The sequence below is a fragment of the Zeus faber genome (assembly GCF_960531495.2).
Source record: "Zeus faber genome assembly, chromosome: 20".
Lineage (NCBI taxonomy): Eukaryota > Metazoa > Chordata > Actinopteri > Zeiformes > Zeidae > Zeus > Zeus faber.
Genome location: NC_137207.1, coordinates 9244087 through 9264514, shown reverse-complemented (window position 1 = coordinate 9264514; position 20428 = coordinate 9244087). Strand labels below are relative to the sequence as shown.

The following is a 20428-nucleotide window of genomic DNA, read 5'->3' as shown; positions in this document are numbered from 1 at the left end:
TTGCTGTTCCCTCCAATTATGATGTATTTATATGGGCGAAGGATATCGATTGTATTGATATTGGGGTTAGAGCAACTACATAACTAGTTAGCTAGGCCTCGGTTGTATACGTTTGGGATCCATACCAATCTGCAGCTCGTGTTCCACCCTCCCATTCAAACATATTTCCTGCCGAACCTAGGCAGGGTGGGGCCAACCACACCTGTTTATCTAATATGGGGTTTGATACGGTGACCGTGCAGAGGAGCCGTTGAGGCGTTTCCGTAAACAACCAAGATGGCTGCCGCTCACATAGAACGGTCTGTCGAATCCGCCATCGCGGCGTTTGGTAAAAGTGAAATTGACCAACCCGCTTGCTCGGCACTCACTACCTTGTACATTCCGTTGTTTCGACAGTGAAACGCAGATACAAATACAGCAGAATTGTATCGGTGAAGGTGACATTTGTAGATGCACCTCCATAGAAACACGCAAAAAAACAACAACAATTACAACGGTGTGATAAAAAAAAAATATATATATATAATAAAAATCAGTATCAATAGAGGACATTATTTACCGTCGTTAGAATTTAGAAGGCCATGAGGCTCAGCATCGACAACTCGCCGTTATTGCCCCCTTGCGGTGAACGCTGGTATATCTCCGCGGTGACCCCGCGGTACAGGAAGCGGCGGCGCGCGGCTGCGATAAATCTCCCGCCAAAACGACACCGAGCTCTAATGGCTCACAGCTGCGGGGCCTCGCGCGCGTTTAAACATGAGTCAGTTGTTGCTATGAGAGAGAGCGAGGGGGGGGGGGTGAGAGAGAGGGGGGGGTGAGAGGGGGGGAAAGAGAGAGAGAGAGGGATGAAAGAGAGAGGGAGAAAGAGAGGGATGAGAGAGAGGGGGAGAAAGACAGAGAGGGATGAAAGAGAGAGAGAGAAAGAGAGGGATGAGAGGGAGGAGGGAGAGGGGGGGGAGGAGAGAGAGGGAAGAGAGGGAGAGAGAGAGAGAGGAAGATAGAGCGAGAGGGGGGGAGAGAGAGGGAGAAAGAGAGGGGGGGAGAGAGAGAGAGGGATGAGAGAGAGGGGAGAGGGAGAGAGGGGGAGAAAGAGAGAGAGAGGGATGAAAGAGAGGGATGAGAGAGAGGGGGAGAAAGACAGAGAGAGGGATGAAAGAGAGAGGGAGAAAGAGAGGGATGAGAGGGAGGAGGGAGAGGGGGGGAGAGAGAGGGAAGAGAGGGAGAGAGGGAGAGAGAGAGAGAGAGGAAGATAGAGCGAGAGGGGGGGAGAGAGAGGGAGAAAGAGAGGGGGGGAGAGAGAGAGAGGGATGAGAGAGAGGGGAGAGGGAGAGAGGGGGAGAAAGAGAGAGAGAGAGAGGGATGAAAGAGAGAGGGAGAAAGAGAGGGGGAGAAAGAGAGAGAGGGAAGAGAGGGGGTGAGAGGGAGAGAGAGAGAGGAAGAGAGAGCGAGAGGGGGGGTGAGAGGGAAAGAGAGAGGGGGAAAGAGGGAGAGAGAGGGAGAAAGAGAGAGAGGGGTGAGAGGGAGAAAGAGAGAGAGGGGAGAGAGGGGGGGAGAGAGGGAAAGAGAGAGAGGGGGAGGTGAGAGAGAGCGAGAAGGAGGGAGAAAGAGAGAGAGGGGGGTGAGAGGGAAAGAGAGAGGGGGTGAAAGGGAGAGAGAGGGAGAAAGAGAGAGAGCGAGAGAGGGGGGGTGAGGGGAGAGAGGGAAAGAGAGAGAGGGGGAGGTGAGAGAGAGCGAGAAGGAGGGAGAAAGAGAGAGAGGGAGAGAGGGGGTGAGAGGGAAAGAGAGAGAGGGGGAAAGAGGGAGAGAGAGGGGGGGTGAGAGGGAGAGAGGGAGAAAGAGAGAGAGGGGTGAGAGAGAGCGAGAGAGGGGGGGGTGAGGGGAGAGAGGGAAAGAGAGAGGGGGGGAGGTGAGAGAGAGCGAGAAGGAGGGAGAAAGAGAGAGAGGGGGGTGAGAGGGAAAGAGAGAGAGGGGGAAAGAGGGAGAGAGAGGGAGGGAGAGAGAGGGAGAAAGAGAGAGAGCGAGAGAGGGGGGGTGAGGGGAGAGAGGGAAAGAGAGAGAGGGGGAAAGAGGGAGAGAGAGGGAGGGAGAGAGAGGGAGAAAGAGAGAGAGCGAGAGAGGGGGGGTGAGGGGAGAGAGGGAAAGAGAGAGAGGGGGGGTGAGGGGAGAGAGGGAAAGAGAGAGAGGGGGAGGTGAGAGAGAGCGAGAAGGAGGGAGAAAGAGAGAGAGGGAAAGAGAGAGAGGGGGAAAGAGGGAGAGAGAGGGAGAAAGAGAGAGAGGGGTGAGAGAGAGCGAGAGAGGGGGGTGAGGGGAGAGAGGGAAAGAGAGAGAGGGGGAGGTGAGAGAGAGCGAGAAGGAGGGAGAAAGAGAGAGAGGGAGAGAGGGGGGTGAGAGGGAAAGAGAGAGAGGGGGAAAGAGGGAGAGAGAGAGGGGGTGAGAGGGAGAGAGAGGGAGAAAGAGAGAGAGGGGTGAGAGAGAGCGAGAGAGAGGGGGGGTGAGGGGAGAGAGAGAGAGGGGGAGGTGAGAGAGAGCGAGAAGGAGGGAGAAAGAGAGAGAGGGGGGTGAGAGGGAAAGAGAGAGAGGGGGAAAGAGGGAGAGAGAGGGAGAAAGAAAGAGAGGGGTGAGAGAGAGCGAGAGAGAGGGGGGGTGAGGGGAGAGAGAGAGAGGGGGAGGTGAGAGAGAGCGAGAAGGAGGGAGAAAGAGAGAGAGGGGGGTGAGAGGGAAAGAGAGAGAGGGGGAAAGAGGGAGAGAGAGAGGGGGGTGAGAGGGAGAGAGAGGGAGAAAGAGAGAGAGGGGTGAGAGAGAACGAGAGAGAGGGGGGGTGAGGGGAGAGAGGGAAAGAGAGAGAGGGGGAGGTGAGAGAGAGCGAGAAGGAGGGAGAAAGAGAGAGAGGGGGTGAGAGGGAAAGAGAGAGAGGGGGAAAGAGGGAGAGAGAGGGAGAAAGAGAGAGGGGGAGAGAGGGGGGGTGGGGGCGAGAGAGGGAAAGAGAGAGAGGGGGAGGTGAGAGAGAGCGAGAAGGAGGGAGAAAGAGAGAGAGGGAGAGAGGGGGGTGAGAGGGAAAGAGAGAGAGAGGGGGTGAGAGGGAGAGGGGAGAGAGGGGGGGTGAGAGGGAAAGAGAGAGAGGGGGAGGTGAGAGAGAGCGAGAAGGAGGGAGAAAGAGAGAGAGAGAGGGAGGGGTCCACTCCTGCGCTTCTCTCGTGTATTAACCCTTTGAGCAGTTTCCAGGAGGTGTGCCCCCAAAAGGCAACAGACAGGTTTTCAACTGCGCGCCCGCTCACGTCGACGCCACAGCGCCAAATCGAGGAGTGTGGACCCGGAGTGCGGAGCCGCCCTCTTGCGCTTTTATTGCGCTGGTTCCCACTGTCTACTCGCTGTCTCGACGGCTCCCACCCCAGCTATTATCTCTCTCACAGAAACACAAAACTACAGTTTAATGGCTTTTAAAGTAGTTATTATCACTACTATAACAGCAATATTATAATTAATGTTATTATTATTATTATTATTATTATTGTTATTGTTATTATTATTATCCATGCTACACTGTACAATGTACATGCCCTGTTACATACATATATATTTTGATTAGAACTCACTATTTATGTGCTTTTCTTGTGTATATATGTTTATAGAATATATATATATATATATTTTTTTTTTTTTTTGGGGGGGGGATACATTTATTGAGATCGTTTTTATCCAGTTTGTTTCATTGTTTGCCCTTTCACCATTACTGCACCGTACTTGATAATACAAATTAAAAAAAAACCGGCCTCTTGAAACAAGCTGTTAAAAGTACGACTTGGAAGCGACTTGAGTAGGCGGCGCTAAAGGTGTTCCACCTCCTCCAGCCATACCATAATAACACGTGTGGCGGAGTGGGCAGGGGTGGGTGGACGGAGACGCTGCCCCCGCCCGCGGCTCGGCTGGTCTCGAGAAGTGTGCGTGGTGGGGGTTTTTATTTTTTTCCGAGATGAAGACGCGTGGCCGCGCTCGGGACACGCGGCGTGGACGCACCGCGGGCCTCGTGGGGTTCTGCGGCGGAGCGGGGACGCGGAGCAGCGGAGCCGGGAGCTTGAGCTCTTCCTTTTAGATCAAGGTAGGACTCCTCTCCGCGTCATTTCACCCCCCGTGGACGTTTTCGTTCACGCAACATTGTTTCCTGCATTGTTTCATTACTGTTTATATTGTTTGTTCTATGACAAATCATGGACTTTTTTGAGGAGAGTCACGTGAAAAGCTGCATATTTTCCTAACTTTAACCTAAAAAGTGTATATGTGTGTGTATATATATATATATATATATATATATATATATATATATATATACAATTATATATAAAATTTTATATATATATATATATATATATATATATATATATATATATAACATTCATTTTATCCAGTAAAGGCCGAACGAAATCATTAATAACTTAATTACTTCATTACGTCCCACTAAGTAATAAACAGTTCCTAACTGGCGTCATTTAACTTATTCAATTAATTATACATTTTAAAATGAAAGTATACACATCTCTGGAGTGTGGGTTGTTATATGTGACGTGGCTGAGCGATGTATCGATGTAATATCAATATCGTCATGATACGACCCCCCAACCTTGTCATTATTCGTTATCGTGGTATCAAAAATATTTGTTTTAAAGGGATTTATTTATTTATTTGTTTGTTTATTTATTTATTTATTTTTGTCGCCCAAACCTAGTATGTCTTTGCGTTTGCACTGACCCTACGGTAATGTAGAGTAAACCAAAATGACGACGAACACCTGAGGATATAAACTGTCCACGACAGGTTACTCTTAACGTGTGCATTGCATTCTCTTGTTTCAGGGGGGGGGGGGCACTACGAGCCATCAACATGTCCATGTGGATGATTCTTCCCGTCAGCCTAGCTGTCTTTACCATCACTGGAATATGGGTCGTGTAAGTACCGAGTGAAACATTCAGCACGTTTGTCTATTTATCCATTTGCCACGATGGCCCAGTTTGCAACCATCCATTAACCTTATTCACACTGTATATTGCATTATTTATATTTTTTTCTTCGGCATGAGCCTCAGACTCGACAGTGATGAACTTGACTGAGCCCACAAAGTTTTTTGTTGTTTTTTTTAAGTGGGAGAATTAGTCGGGGAACATCTCTGGATATCTACCGGACAAGCGCCTGAAAGAAAGCCGACTCTCACGTTGAAAAGAAGCTCGCGGCGCTACAGCGTGGAGGCCCACTCAGCATCTGTCAGTGGGCATTTGCGGCCCACAGCTGCTGGGGCGTCCCCCGGTGTCACGTCGGGGAAATCTCTCGTAACATCTGGAGGAGTGAAACTCTGCAGTGGACCTATGCCAAAAAAGCAGCCACAAAACTCATGTTCATAGACAGGTAGTTATATCGGGGGGATGGTAGTAAAGTGATACACAGACTGTATTCATGGAGTGGATCACAGCATGTAAAGGTGTAGTCCCTCAGATTATTCACCGATGGCGAGGTAGAGGCGGTGACCTCGCCGACTGATCGGTTTTCACGGTGAAAGGGACGGCATAACGTAATACCAACAAAAACGATCAAATGTTGAATGGGGGAACCCTCTCATTTCACGCAGGAATAAGGATATATATTTTCTTTGATCAGTAATCCGTCGTCCTGTGGTACATTATACAAAGGCGTGACACTTACCTGCCCGAGTTGCTCGCCCGAACGGGGTCCGTGCTTTTCGCTGCATTTACCACTTTGGACCATTTTACAAAAATCGAATAGATCTTTGGAGGAACCCGGGATTTTTGGACAGACAACATGAGGAAAATTCCCCCAAATTTACAAATGAAACGCTGCTGCAACATATCTGCTATTTCATGGAGATACTAAAAAGGTTTCAGGAATTGTGTGTGTGTGTGTGTATGTGTGTGTGTGTGTGTGTGTGTATGTGTGTGTGTGTGTGTGTGTGTAACCAAACTTTTCCCTCCATTTATCTTTCCCCCGGTCTCTGATTCCCCCTTTCTTTAGTTTACGTTCACCGTCCATCTTTTCTCATCTCTTTCTCTTGGATGTTTATCCCTCCTCGCCGCTCCTTTTACCTCCCCCCTCTTTTTTCCCGTCCTCTACCTCTTTCTCGCAAACTCCCTCCTGTTGAGTCGGTTCACACAGACCTTCGGGCACCGGGAAACTTTCTGGCCCCGCTTTTGAAAAGTGGACACGAGAATTTTTTCACGGCAGATGTCGAAAAAGCCTCCGCGTGTTTGGGAGCGGGCTGGCAAATCCGCCGACCTGAACCTGCTCTTTCACGGACGCGTAAACACCGATTTTGTGTACGCGCGATACCCGCGAAACGTACTTTTTCTTCTTTTTTTCGACTTAGACTAAGAAATGACCCCGAAAATGTGAAGAAAGAAGTCGTAAGCCCAGCAGTGGGATTTTGCGGCTTCGTTACAGATTCAGGTGACATTCAAGAGCTGCAGAAATGTTTAATCAGTTACATTTTATCTCCCGTTCAGGTGACCTCTGTGCCCTCCGCTCCGCTGAGCTTAGAGTGCTACTGTTTTTCTCCGCACGTTTATCTGCGTCCTGCCTTGGGGTTTATTTGCTTTTGCCACCCTTCGGTCAAGTGAGGAATGATTAAACCGCGTGACCAGTGAAGATCCCAAAATGGCCGTGCAAAGACACTGCGCTGTCTTTGCGCAAATATGACGATGGAGCTTTTTTGGAGGTAGCTTGTGTTCAAGCTGGTTTGCGGTCACTGCGCCATGTGTATCGCATTGGCAGTTGTTGGAACACTTCAGAATGCACCTGGTCGGCAGTAGTTTGCGGTTTGTTCAGTTTATTCTAAGTTACCTTACATGTTGTAAATGTGTCCTCGAGGATGAAACACAGGCACATTCCGAAAGCTTTCAGACCTTCGCTTTTTGTTATGTTACAGCCTTACTCTCAAGCCTTACATTCCTCTATGATGAGGCATTTTTAAGTGTGTTCTCTATTATGGGGTATCTTAACATGTCCTCCATAATGAAGTATCTCAAAAAAATGTCCTCTATGATTAAGTATCTTAAAGTATTTTCTCTATGATGAGGTGTCTTTAAGTGGGTCCTTTATATGAGGTGTCTTAATCATGTCCTCTATAATAAGGTATCTTATTCCTGTCCTCTATAATGAGGTATCTCAAAAAGGTGTCCTCTATGATTAAATATCTTAAAGTGTTCCCTCTATGATCAGGTATATTTGAGTGTATATTCTATGATGAGGTATTTTAAAGTGTGTCATCTATAATGCGGTATCTCAATAAAGTGTCCTGATTAAGTATCTCAAAGTATTTCCTCTATAGTGAGCTATCTTTAATCATGTCCTCTGTAATGAGGTATCTTAACCATGTCCTCTATAATGAGGTATCTTAATCATGTCCTCTATAAGGAGGTATCTTATTCATGTCCTCTATAGGGAGGTATCTTGATCATGTCCTCTATAATGAGGTATCTTAATCATGTCCTCTTTAGTAAGGTATCTTAATCATGTCCTCTATAATGCGGTATCTCAAAAAGGTGTCCTCTATGATTAAGTATCCTGAAGTGTTCCCCCTGTGATCAGGTATATCTGAATGTGTATTCTATGATGAGGTAGGTAGGGTAAGGGTGTCCTCTCCAGTATAATGAGGTATTGAGGTCGGGCTGTGGCCACGGCGTTGCATTTGTGAAGCGGTTTTACCACGTGCTCGACAGATTAGGCCCTCGAGGGAAAGGGGAAGAAGGGTCCCTTTTGGTGTTGAGGTCAGCTTAAAACTAAAGCGAGACTTCACCACCAACAGAGTTTACATTTATTATGGAGAAATGTTGTCTGGTAATTCAGTTGGCACATATTCCACGTGTCCCTATATGATTTATGTAATAACACGACTGTTTTGTTGAACCGTAATAACCTGTACAGCATTATTGTTTTGATATGGAGTTATTGAGTCTATTGAAAGTATTATAAAATTGAAGCTTTTTAGGCTTGTTGATCGACAGACAGACAGACTAATTCTCTCCGTCTCCCTCCTTTCAGATATGCAATGGCCCTGTACAACCAGCACGTCTGCCCTATAAATAACTGGTAAAGTACTCCACTTTACACACAATTCCGCTGTTGAATGTCCACGACGTTATTATGTTGCTCCTTGTGTCGTCATGTTTATTTTAGTTCTCGGACAGCAGACCACTTCAAATGCCCACGTGCTGTAATTCTATCCCTCTCGTCTAAGGCAGCTCACTTATACAGGCAAATCATTTCTCTCCAAAAAATACTGACCGTGAGAGCCAGGTCACCAATTTGTTTACAATCGAAACCTTCACGGAAAGTCATTTCATCGTGATTAATACACTGACAGCTTTCAGATTTAGCAAGAATGGTCATTGGTGGGAATTACCCATTTGGCTTCTATAACCAGTGATTGCTTGGGATTCTCTTTTTATAATCGAGCAGATGTGTGGGACGAACTGAACGCCCGGAAGTTGCCGCGGAGTTAGTCTTTCATTGAGCGAGATACTATTTAAGACCAGTGTCCCAGAGTGAAGCAGAGTTGTCGTCCAGCAATAAGACGGATAAACACAAGACCCCACAACTTCGATGTTTACTCAACATGGAGTCAGGGAAAGGTATTTAGTTGTGGGCTTTGCGCAAGACCGAAAACACTCCATTGCTTTTTGCCTCCTACGGCAACAAGGCCCTGCTTTAGATTTCCCGGGCGGGTTTCCAGTCATGACTTGGAACATGAAAAAATCACGGGGGGGGAGAAAAGGTTTTGGGGCGAGGTGGGGAGAAAAAGGAAGGACGGGGAGCTGGCGCAAAGAAAATGGGACATTGCACGTGGAGATCGATAAACATAACGATAAGGAGCTATTGTGAGGGAGTGTAAGGAACCCAGTATGTATTTGTGTGTTTGTAAGTGCATGTGTGAGAAAGTGTAAATAAGTGTAACTTTGGTTTAACTTTCACTTTTTATTGCAAATCTTTGAGTGAGCAAATTGAATTTGTTTACAATTCAGCTTAATCTATTTAAGCAATATTTTCTATGACGGATAGCTATTCCACTGGTAGTGAGATGGTACCAGTCACCGTCCTGAAAATGCATTGGAAGACTCCTGACCAGACTTTTTCAGAATATTATTTGGACAGCAGATACTTCCAGGTGACATGTGGGATATTTGCAGACTAAACAGAAATTTAAAAATCACCTTCTTTTCCCATTAATACGCGTCTTTCCCCGTCGACACGTCAGCCCAGCAGAGAAAATAAAAAAGTGCAGGCGTGGTAGTCGTGCTATCGCGTTTGAAAGGAGGTCTGTTAAGCGTCTGTCTGCGGGAGCGTAGAAGCCCAGATGTCTGTTGATACACCTGTGCTTTTAAAACCCAAGGTTTTTACTGTTATTATTATTATCATTATTTTGCTGCCTTGTGTCCAGTCAGTGCTAATGACGAAAGAGCTTTAATTGGGTTATTATAAAGCATTATACTTAAAACTTAAAAACCCATGCTTCAATAAGACGTCTTTGTCTTTACCTAAATATATGATGATATTCTGCTTTTCAAAAACACTAGACATGCAATAATAATTCATAATTATCCATTCCATTCATTGTCTAGCCAAGCTATTGTACATCTGTAAACGTATAACACTACAGTTACAATGGACAATAATATTTTTTACTTTCCAAAACACTGTGGGAGGCAGTATTATGCAGACCTTTAATATTTTGACATGTGGCCCTATCATACACTGCCGTAGGACTTTTAGGGATTTAAAATTAAAACTGCACGAGGAGTTTGTCATGGAGCCTTTTGCCTAAAACGTACAACAGGTTAATTTTCTACTGTCATTTGCGTAAAGTATGAGTGATGATGTTGGCCCTGAGGGGTTACTCACATGCTGAAACATTAACAGAATTTGTACCAGTTCGGCGAACATTAGATATGCCTGACGTTGTTTCTTACACACAGTGGAGGAGGTACCCAGTGTGTAGAAGTTTAAGAATCTTCAATATCATTAAAAATATATAAACTGCGTATGTATATATAAATATATATTCATATAAAAAGATGCATATAAATGTAAAAATATATTCATTCAAATATCCTTCATGGTCTGTAGAATGGAGAATTCATATTTTTGTCACTGTATTCTTGTGTGTGTGTGCGTGTGTGTGTGTGTGTGTGTGCGCGCGCGCGTGCAGGTTTTATAATGAGTCGTGTGAGGTGCAGCTGCCTCTGCAGAGGGGCCCTGTCTTATGCTGCACCCTGGACAACATACCACTCATCAGGTTTGTGTCAGACTTATTGTCTTTACTGATTATTCTGTTGATGTCTTAGAGACATGCATTTGAAATGTGTTTGCATTTTGGTGGCTCGGTGGTGAGCGCTGTTGCCTCACAGCACGAAGGTCCTGGGTCCCTGGTCCTTTCTGTGTGGGGTTTGTTCTCCCCGTGTTTGTGTTCGTGTGGGTTTCCTCCGGGTGCTCCGGTTTCACCCAGCCATCCTAAGACCCGGCCAAGGCACTGGCAAAAGAGCTAGTGTGGGTCCCCGGGCACTGCACTGAGGCTGCCCACTGCTCCTAGGTATAGGACGGGTAAAACGCAGAGGTCCAATTTCCCCAAAGGGATTAATAAATAAATAAATAAATAGGTTACCATCGTTGGTAAATCAACAATTACGTCGTCAAATTTAAAATCCCTCTTAATCCTATCGTCAACATATTTATATTCAAAGGGAGTGCCACTCGGGTGTATTTTGATCTATTATTTTGTTATATCTTCCATCATTTTCCCTTCCTTCCTACTTCTTCTCTTACTTCCTGATTGCATTGTTTTATTTTTTTTATTTTTTTGGGCCGCTCAATCCGAAAAAGAGGCATAGAAAATTCCGGAGCAAAAGATGTCCATCCGAGCGCCCTCGTCGTCCGTATTGTGTTCAGTCGTCACCGTGTCCGCGTCTCTCCTGTCTTTGAGGGTCTCTAGGCGAGCGTCTGTGGACCGGCCCACCTGTACCACAGTGTGAGAAGCACAGCGCTGCAAACCGATGAAATCACTCTGTGGCTCCAAGCTATGCATATTTATGTTTGTTTGTTTTTTCCGGACCTGCGCTGGACTACAGAGATATTTTCAGTTACAATAATAGTGAGATCATTGTTTTGAAGACCCTGACTGTTTATCCTTTTTCGGCAATGGATTTATTCACTGTTATAATTGAACAAACTGAGATTTTACATTCAACATTCACCGAGTTCAAAAGATTCACCTTGAAAACAATGCAGTTACATCACGTTACGTTAGTGTCAGGTGTCAGAGAATTATTACAGCTACGTGTGCGCAGTGTTGGACCAAGATGTCCAGATGCAGGGGGTCCGTATCCATCCCTAATTTATACATATTGTGGTGTATCTGCGGAACTGTTCTCTATGGATAATTTGTAGGGAGTCTTGCCCAAACGTAAGGATGTGAAGATGGTATGTTGTCAATATGAGCTGCTTCCCTACCATCCCCCAACACAGTCTCTCCGTGTTCATTACAGTAAGTGTGGGACTCTGCCGCCAGAGAGCTGCTTCTTCAGCCTCATATGCAGCACGGGATCCTTCATGGGTAAGTATCCACATCTGTTTTTGTTTTTTTTCAGAAGTACATGAATATATGCAGCACGTTTTAAAAAAAAAGGTGGTTACATTTATATTTAGACCTTTAGGCTCAACCTTCAGCCGCCACACATGCTTTGCACTATGCGCTGCTCTTGTTTGAATGGGGCTTTATACTCTCAAGACCGTGGTCTTGTTTTTCCAGCTGTAGCAGTGGCACCAGCCAGGTCTTTGTATTTCCACTGGGTCTGCTGCCAGATCCCCTTTCCCCTCCACTCTCTGCCGGGAAAATCTGTGCCCTGGAAGGTACATTTTTCTGTGCCCTTCCGTGCGCCCCCCATGACCCCCAATAGCAGCAGCCATTTGACCACAAGGGCAACTACTGCGGAGTGGACAGTCTATATGGAGATGGCAGGCTGTGCCCAAAAAACACTGAACCTATCTATTTTTATTTGATTTTCTTTTCTTGGATATTTGCTTCACAAAACTCTGCCGGGAGTTTACCAAATATGGTCCAGCTTTGTTGACACAGGAAATATAATCAGACTGCTGAGTTTTACAAAAGTCTCCATTTAAAATGTGCTAAATGCACTGGACTGAGTCGATGCAGATCTATAGATCGGGCATTAGAAAGCCTCACACCCTGATGTTGAATGAGTTTTGATTTCATGTGTTTCTCTTTCAAAGATTGAAAAGCTGACCTGAAACATTCAAGTTATGTTTTCGATTCCTTTTTTTAAACTGGCGGTGATGGAGCCATCCATTGAACCAGGGGTCTCAACCTTCAATTCAATGTGGCCCGCTACATGGTGATCATAGCGAAAACTTTTTTTTATTTATTTTTTTTTAATCGCAATACTTAATTAATCCATGCAAATGTACTTCATGTTTTTAAAATATGAAACAGAATTAAATAGATCATAAGAGAGCTGTTTCGAACAGGATTACAAGGCACAATTCACTGTGCGGGAGAAACAGAACAAAACAAACAGGCCAGTTTTCCCTTGGAAGTTCAACACGGCCCCCCTAGAAGAAGACAAGCGGGCTGGTGGCCCCCGGGTCATTTGAGTTTGAGACCACTGCATTAAAAGGGGGAAAAAACCAACTATGATATAAACACTAAGGAACAACTGGGACACTGGATCGCGGACATTTAGCACTTCGACCTTGAAGAGTGGAGGAAAATGTTGGTTCTGTTCCTGAGGGCTGAACCCGATCCATCTCACCAGGGCACACCTGGTTGTTATCGGTTTCCTGAGAAAACACAGGCACTTTGGAATATTTCTCGAGGCCATTAACCTGTCTGCCAGAGTTTTTTATTTTTTCCTGTATCTGCTATTTATCTTTACTACTTACCTGTTAACTCCAACTTTGAGTGTTGTCAAGTCTTTATGACTTCTGGTAAGAAAGCCATTTTTTTTTTTTCAACCAGTACCAGGGTTTTATATTTATAGTGTCAAACAGTTCATGTATTCATAACAATTAAAAGAAAAACATATTTTGTCAAACAATCATTCATCATCCTGTCCAGTGTTGCCAGGTCTGCAGTTTTCCCACGGTTGCCGCAGGTTGAATTTGTTGTCCGTGGATTGGGTAGACCTATTTTGCATGCAAATTACATGAATTATATGTATAAATAAAAATAATAAAAATGGGGCTGGATATGGAACGGTTTGGAACGAAACCGTGCGTAATGGGGACACGTTCTCCGGGAGTGCCCCCGACCACCTGGCTTTCAGCTGGTTTTGATTGGCCATTGCGATGGTTTTATCACACAGACCTGGCAACCCTGATCCTGTCCCTCGTCCAATGCCTGTTATGTCTGTAGGGAAAGCAAAAGCAACATGGTGGGCGCAAGTGTTGAGAGAGACCATTTGCTAATCTGGCAACAACAAAAAAAAAGGGTCATTTGTACAGGAACATAGCTGCATTACAGTAGCTCCACCTTTAGTCCCATAATGAAAGCTCAGCACTCTACGGGTGTTCTTGTCTTTTGTTTGGGCGACTTTCAAAAGTTTCCCCGACATCAAATGTCTTCCCCCCGCAAACAATGCCCAGTTAATTCTTGTGAAAGAGTTTGATGAACTCAAAAGGTGCGGCGTGAGTTTCGACACAAAGGATGCCGACGGGCCCCGAACGCCGACGGGGGCGAATCGCCCGAGAACGTTTAATAGCAAAACATCGGGCATGACAAATTGTGACAACTTTCAGTTACAAACAGCATGGAAATCTAAACACTTGTCCTTGTTTGTCGGTGGAGGGATGGATGCCAGATGTGAGCAGCATTGTATATCGTGCTGAAATGTGGTAGAGAGGAAAGCGACGCACAAGGACATTTGAAAGTAACACATCTCCTTCTTAACGTGGCATAATGAGATATGGACACTATTCTTAGCTGGATTCAGGGGGGGGGTCGTTCTATCTTAAAAAGCGAGTGGTAAACTACAACCAGGGCGTTCGTTCGTGAGCTCCCAGAGGCGAAGACATCGGGGTTTCTGTGGTGTACCCTTCTCCCAACTTCCTTCTGCTTTCACTCGTGCCCGCAGTGATGCTGATCAGCCTGCTGCGCTACGTCCATGTCATAGAGAAGCACCAGAGCTGCGTCCTGAACACGGCGGGCCTTTCCACCGGCTGGATCTGCGCCGCCGGCCTCATCATGGTGGGGAACTTTCAGGTAAGCGTCGCCCGTCACAAGTCGCATTGATGACGTGCTCAGTTTGTTTTCAGTTGATTTGTTTGGCCGTCTCTCTGTGTTATCATTCGCTATCAAGGGGGACAACAAGGACAAAGTGACGGCAAAGCATTTTTTTTCCCTCCCTGGTAAATGAATGGTCAAATTTGACTCCCCTGTTCTGCGTCACTTCTTCCAACCAGTAGATTAATCTTCATAGGCAGTTTTCAGATGAATAGGGAAACAAGTAACCATGGAAACCAGTTACATCAGCGGGTAGGTGGGTTGACTTCATAGACTACAGGAAACAGCACATTGGATTTGTTTTCAGCAGAAAAAAAAATGATACTCCTCCTGCTATGACTTTTAATACCAAACCTTTCTATCCCCCACCGTGTTCGAGTTATAAAAAGGGTTCCAAAAGATAAAAGTCAACAACCAAATTTCATAAATTGTTATTTAAGTGCCGAACAATATTCATCTCCTGAGATTGATTTCTATCTTCTTTATCACCATTTATGCTACTTCCGCCCATTCTTCTTCGCAGTAACTTTGTTATGGTGGACGTTTGATCTTGTTGGGGGAGTGGAAGCTCCCCCAGGCTGGGTGGAGAATTAGGGGGTGGGGGGGGCCTATTCTCTAATCGCAATAGTATGCAGGATTGTTTTAGCCACTCAAGCCTTTTGAACTGGCTTGATTTGACTGTCTCTAGCCCGGGGGGTTACAGTTAACTCCATTATGTTGATTTAAAGCTCAGCTGTGTGTGTGTGTGTGTGTGTGTGTGTGTGTGTGTGTGTGTGTGTGTGTGTGTGTGTGTGTGTGTGTGTGTGTGTGTGTGTGTGCGTGCGCGTGTGCGTGTGTGCACGGGCCAGGGTTCGCTGAGGTTTTGGCTATAAAAGGAAAACATATCTAATTCCTCAGGCCCGTGCAGCGTTCTGATCTTGCCTCTGTGGTGTCACCGTGTGGGGCGTGGGGGTGGGTTCTGTGACTTCATGGCAACAGAGAGTGGAGGGTCTCTGGTCTCTCGCTGAGATGTAAACAACCAGGGCTGAGAGTTTGAACTCACGGAAACGATCTGCGGTTCTCGAAAGAGCTCCCAGCCCCTAAATCATCTTTAGTGCCTGCAATTATAATAAAAACAAAAAAATATATATATTTTTTTTACCCTCATCTTTCGATCAATGCAACCAAGTTCTTCAGCAACTGTGATTTCCTAATTGTGCTACCTATTGCAGCTTTCTGTGTAGCAACCGGCTGAAGCTATTCTCTCAATCAACGATCAATTTAAAAGATCATGAAATCATCAAATGATTTCTAGGTTGTCTCATATTGTCGTCCATCAAACCTCACACAGACTTTTGACACAGATACATTTAGGAAAAAGAATAATGCGATAATATGAGCGTTAACAACCCATAACAATACATGACCAGGTACCTGACCATACGCAACTCTTTTTCGTACACGCCACATGCCCTGCCGGAGTCTTAAATGGCTAATCCACCAGGCGGCGCCAAAATCACTAATTAATAGGGTATTTAAAAATGTCTACCGAGGAGGAACGCATCATTTTGCGTATTCTCGATCGCCGTGTCACAGAGATGAGTGTACGCCCAAATTATTTCCACGGTACGCTCAGTTCATGTTCCCTGGAAGTGGTTACGTCTTCAGTGTCAACTACTTGTTGCACGAAGGTATGTCATCCAGCAAAGGCAGCAACGCCGTGATTAGTTCCCTGCACCACCTCTTCCAAGACTATGGTCTTGGGGAGACTGAGGTAGACCTTCACTGTGACAACTGTAGTGGACAGAACAAAAACAAGTTCATGCTGTGGTACTGTGCTTGGCGTATACTGCATAAGCTGCTCCATCGTATGGATCTACACTTCCTGATTGTAGGCCACACTAAGTTTTCACCAGACTGGTGCTTTGGACTCCAGAAAGACGAGGGTGAACACACTTGCGGAAATTGCAGCAGTTGTTCAAAACAGCATGGTGAAGACAATAAACATCCCTCAGCTAGTGGGGCGTTGTGACCAAGATACAATGTGAACACTTGGAGGATTTGTACTCTGTAGGTAAGTTATGGTAAAGTTTCATTTAGGAGGATTTAGATGTATATTTAATACAACACAGACAATTTATTCTATTATATAATTATAGAACCCAGAATCGCGATTGTGGCGCCTCCCCTTGAGGCCGCCTGCACGAGCACCGCGTGCGCACATTAGAGTATTTTTTGAGCTTATAGAGCTTGTGCTTAATCACCAGGTGTCATGACATTTCACTGCATATATGTACGACCGTATGTGTATATATGTGACAAATAATCTCTTGAACTTGAACTTGAACTTGTTGAGTAGTATTTAGCGCCTCTATTGGAAACGCAAGGAATTGCACCACACCTTTCCAAAACTTGGAACGCACACATTTGCTCCGCGCGAAACGGCCCATTGCGTACACAGCCCACGCGTCGTCCTGTAACAGGACCTTGGCTTACAACGGCCGCAGGCTTAAAAAAAACCCAAAAAAACACCATTGCGAGCCCTCTACCGTTGCTGCGGTGGAGCCGCTGGGGGCTTCCAGAGCCCCGACCCCCCCCCCCCCCGAAAACCCACCTGCACCCTCGCATCCCTTTGTAGGCCTCCCAGACGTATCTCCCCCCGACGCTCTGTTTGGAAATCACGCGGCGGCTTCTCCGCGGTAGCATGATCTTAAAAACAAGAGGCTTTTTTTTTTCACCCCCCCCCCCCTGCGCTCCGCCCAGAGTGTCCTGCCCTCCGTACACTCAAAGGCAAGTTCAGTTTAAGGACGTGCTCAACTTCTCCCCTCCCCTTCCTCCTCCAGCAAAGAGCAAGTGCCACCTTGCGTGGCCGTTGACGACAGCCATACGTAGACTGGTATTATCTTGTATCCAGAAAAAAAGGTTCCACGCGCCGCATCCCTCTGGACTAAAATGGGAGCTCAGATTAAAAATAGTGGGGATTTACGCAGCCAAGCGGTATGTATAGTGACGAATGGCTTTTCAAATAAAGACATTTGTGTCAAACTATGCGAATGAAAAATGACAATGAGAAATCAAAAAGTGTGACTGTGGAATGAGTTCTGGATAAAGACGCAATCTAAAGAATAGCTTTTGAACACCGGGGCTTTCCCCAGCCGCAGCAGTGTAATGTACGGTATAATCCATGGAAACATCAATTCCACAGTTACCGACATTTCTGACAAACAACTGCTTAATGCACCAAGAGTAAACAATTTAAAACTGTTAGTTGAAACTATATTGAAGTGAAGAGTGATTGATTGTCAAAGCTTGATCATATTTGATTTGGAGAAGAATTTAGGGCGGCGGGGGCAGGATGTTAAAAATGTCACACATGGCACACAAACACACTCTGGATCACATTCCCTGCTCAAAGTTTATTTATTGAAGTGTGTGAGGATGGACGTCATTGTGTGTTGAAGTCGGTACAGTGGAGGTGAGCACATGTTACATGTATAGTGCACATGTGGAGTGGTGTCAAAGTTCACTCTTGTGGGAAGTCTTTCTTTTTTCGTGAAACCTCCCGGTTTCGTCTGTTCGTGGCCCAGGGCCCCAATCCCCCCCAAAACCCCTCTTTATTTGGTAGTGACAATCCCGCCAGCAGAACCCCTGACTCAACCCATCGTGAAATATAGTAACTGGTGGTTAATGTCGGGGTGGACGGAGGTGTGAGGTTCGGGAGGGAAGGGGTTTAGTATTTGACACCTAAGGGACTGCCCCCCAAATCCCCCCACCCCCATCTCATAAATCACAGCAACAAGCTCTGTCCTCCTGTCTGCCAGCCCCTCATTGGTCCCCGCATCCACCTCCCCTACGTGTGGTAGGCCCCCGCTTGGCCCTTCCTGTTGCATAATGGACCTCGCTGTTTGCCTGGGGGTAAACATGGCGGGCTTCTTAAGAGTTTGGAATACACAAAAAAAAAACTGGAAAACACACCAAACTCTGCATGTGCTCCTTTGGCGTCTTATCGGCCCGATATACAACTTTACCGACACGCAAAGACTCATGGTCTGCAGTTTACATAACGCAGCCACAGTGTTTTGAATGAGGTGGCGGCCCAATGTTTGCAGAAGAGCAAAGGGTTAAACGTGTGACATTGGGATTTTAAACGCGACCAGAGAAATGGTTCCCGGGTCACATGGAAGTGAATGAAGGTGCAGTAGCTGTCTGTCTGTCTGTCTGTCTGTCTGTCTGTCTGTCTGTCTGTCTCTCTGTCCGTCCGTCCGTCCGTCCGTCCGTCCGTCATGTGTGTGCATTTTAAATGATTGTACAGGAGGAAAGGATAAAACAGCATTATCTTTGAACAACAATAGTGTACTGTAATGTTGTGCACAGTACAAATAGGCTTAATCTGCGTGAACCATGTCCATACCTTTTCACTCTTGCACCGTTCGTCCTTCAGCCACTGAGAGAAGCTATTGGGAGAATCCTGGAATCCTGCCTTGTAGTTCAATCCTTTTTTTTTTTTTTTTTTTTCGCATGTTTTTTCTGTCGTTGGCACATTGGTCCGTGTTCCCATTGGAGGTTCTGGAATTCCTTGAAGGATTCCGTGACAATTAGCTCCATGGCACTCACTTACTACTTTTTAATTGCTTTCGTAATCAAATGGCATAATGTAGATAAATAAAGAGTTAGAGATGCAGAGATGCATCTCTAACTCTGGCTCATCTTGACACTATCCAAGTGTGTCAAGATGGCTCATCTTGACACTATCCAATCTCTTTTATTACAAGACATAATAATGTTATTGTTCCTGTACATGGTGTATCTTCCTGGTGCAGCGTGTCTCCTGGAGAGCAGCTGAGAGTCCTTCAACGTGACATTCAGTCAGATTAGGGTGTGGTTACTCAGAGTGGTGAAGTAGAGGTTGCTGGGCCTCTGTTTGTGCCTCCAAATGTCCCTGCACAAATATCCCGGGCACTGTTGTGATGTTTGTTATTTATTTGAGTTCAGAAGTTCAAGTTATGAAGTCAGTGGAAGCTTTATGTTTTTGCTTTATGCACTTCCAGTCCCCTTGCATGCCACCAGGGGGACGTGGCCTCCAGGTTGAAAATCACTGGTATCGAGAATGATGGATTGTTTTTTAAAAACCATTCTGTCGCCATATGAATAAAACCTGTGTGTGCGTGTGCGTGCGCGTGCGTTTGCAGGTGGATTACGCCAAAGTCCTCCACTATGTCGGAGCCGGGGTGGCCTTCCCAACCAGTATGCTGTTTGTGTGTCTCCAGTCCGCCCTGACCTACAGATTGGCCAAAACGCGGCAGGAGTACCGCATGGGTCACGTGCGCGTGGGGATGTCCCTGCTGGCGCTCATCGCACTGGTGCTCAGTATCCTTTACCACAAATGTTCACTCCTCAAAAGGTTCGAGAAGTCCATTCTCATTGACTGGCACTGCTTGTGTCTCCGCCAGGGCTCAACATACTGGGTGGCCCGACGGTATATTTACAAGCACTCAAGGCCAGTCGAAAAAGCCTTAACCGGCCTGGTATGGCAATAGAATCTGGAAGCGCAACTTACAGATATTTTCCACATGCAAGAAATTTCAGGTGGAAAAAATGACGAGATGAATAATAACGAATAATACAGTAGTGGAAAATGCATTCACCTGCGCTGTTTCAACCAAAATATTGATGGTTCCGTTCATGCCCCATGGTTTTTTTCCTTATTATAGGCAGGCTGAAACTTAAAAGTCAAAATGAAATGTATTGTGGTGAAGCACTGAGGTTAATCTCCAAAGGCAACAGTTTCTTTCTTTGTCTCGCTCTCTCTCCGTCTCTGTAGAGTTTTCCCTTAACTTCTACCCTCCAGGCGGCGTTTTCTTTTGCCAGGAGAGCTTCGCCCTGCAGCACGCCTCCGCCATCTTCGAGTGGATCTTCTGCATACTCATCATGCTCTTCTACAGCACGTTCGCCCATGAATTTGGGGACGTGTCGGGGGACACCCTCACGGTTCTCTCCAGGGGAGTCGGAGTTCAACACTTTTCCATCGTCAACCACAAAGCTGAGGAGGCGGAATCCCACCGCCACCAGCTAGAGAGTTTGGCCATACCGTAAACTCCCCATGGGAGCCAGAAACAAAGGACAGTTCCAACATGAAGAACATAGAGCTGGGACTCCGGC

At 46.0% G+C, this 20428-nt stretch overlaps 1 protein-coding gene across 1 annotated transcript; it reads left to right on the top strand.

The window, feature by feature from the left end:
* Positions 1-4875: 4875 nt before the first annotated feature.
* On the top strand, positions 4876-20422 carry LOC307245807 (transmembrane protein 150A-like; the record flags this gene model as incomplete). The annotated part of the gene is made up of 7 exons (XM_080021489.1): positions 4876-4940; positions 8041-8088; positions 10205-10291; positions 11538-11605; positions 14142-14269; positions 19459-19636; positions 20118-20422. The coding sequence occupies 7 exons, from the start codon at positions 4876-4878 to the stop codon at positions 20360-20362; spliced, it is 819 nt and encodes a 272-aa protein (XP_079877615.1). The 3' UTR covers positions 20363-20422.
* Positions 20423-20428: the final 6 nt, after the last annotated feature.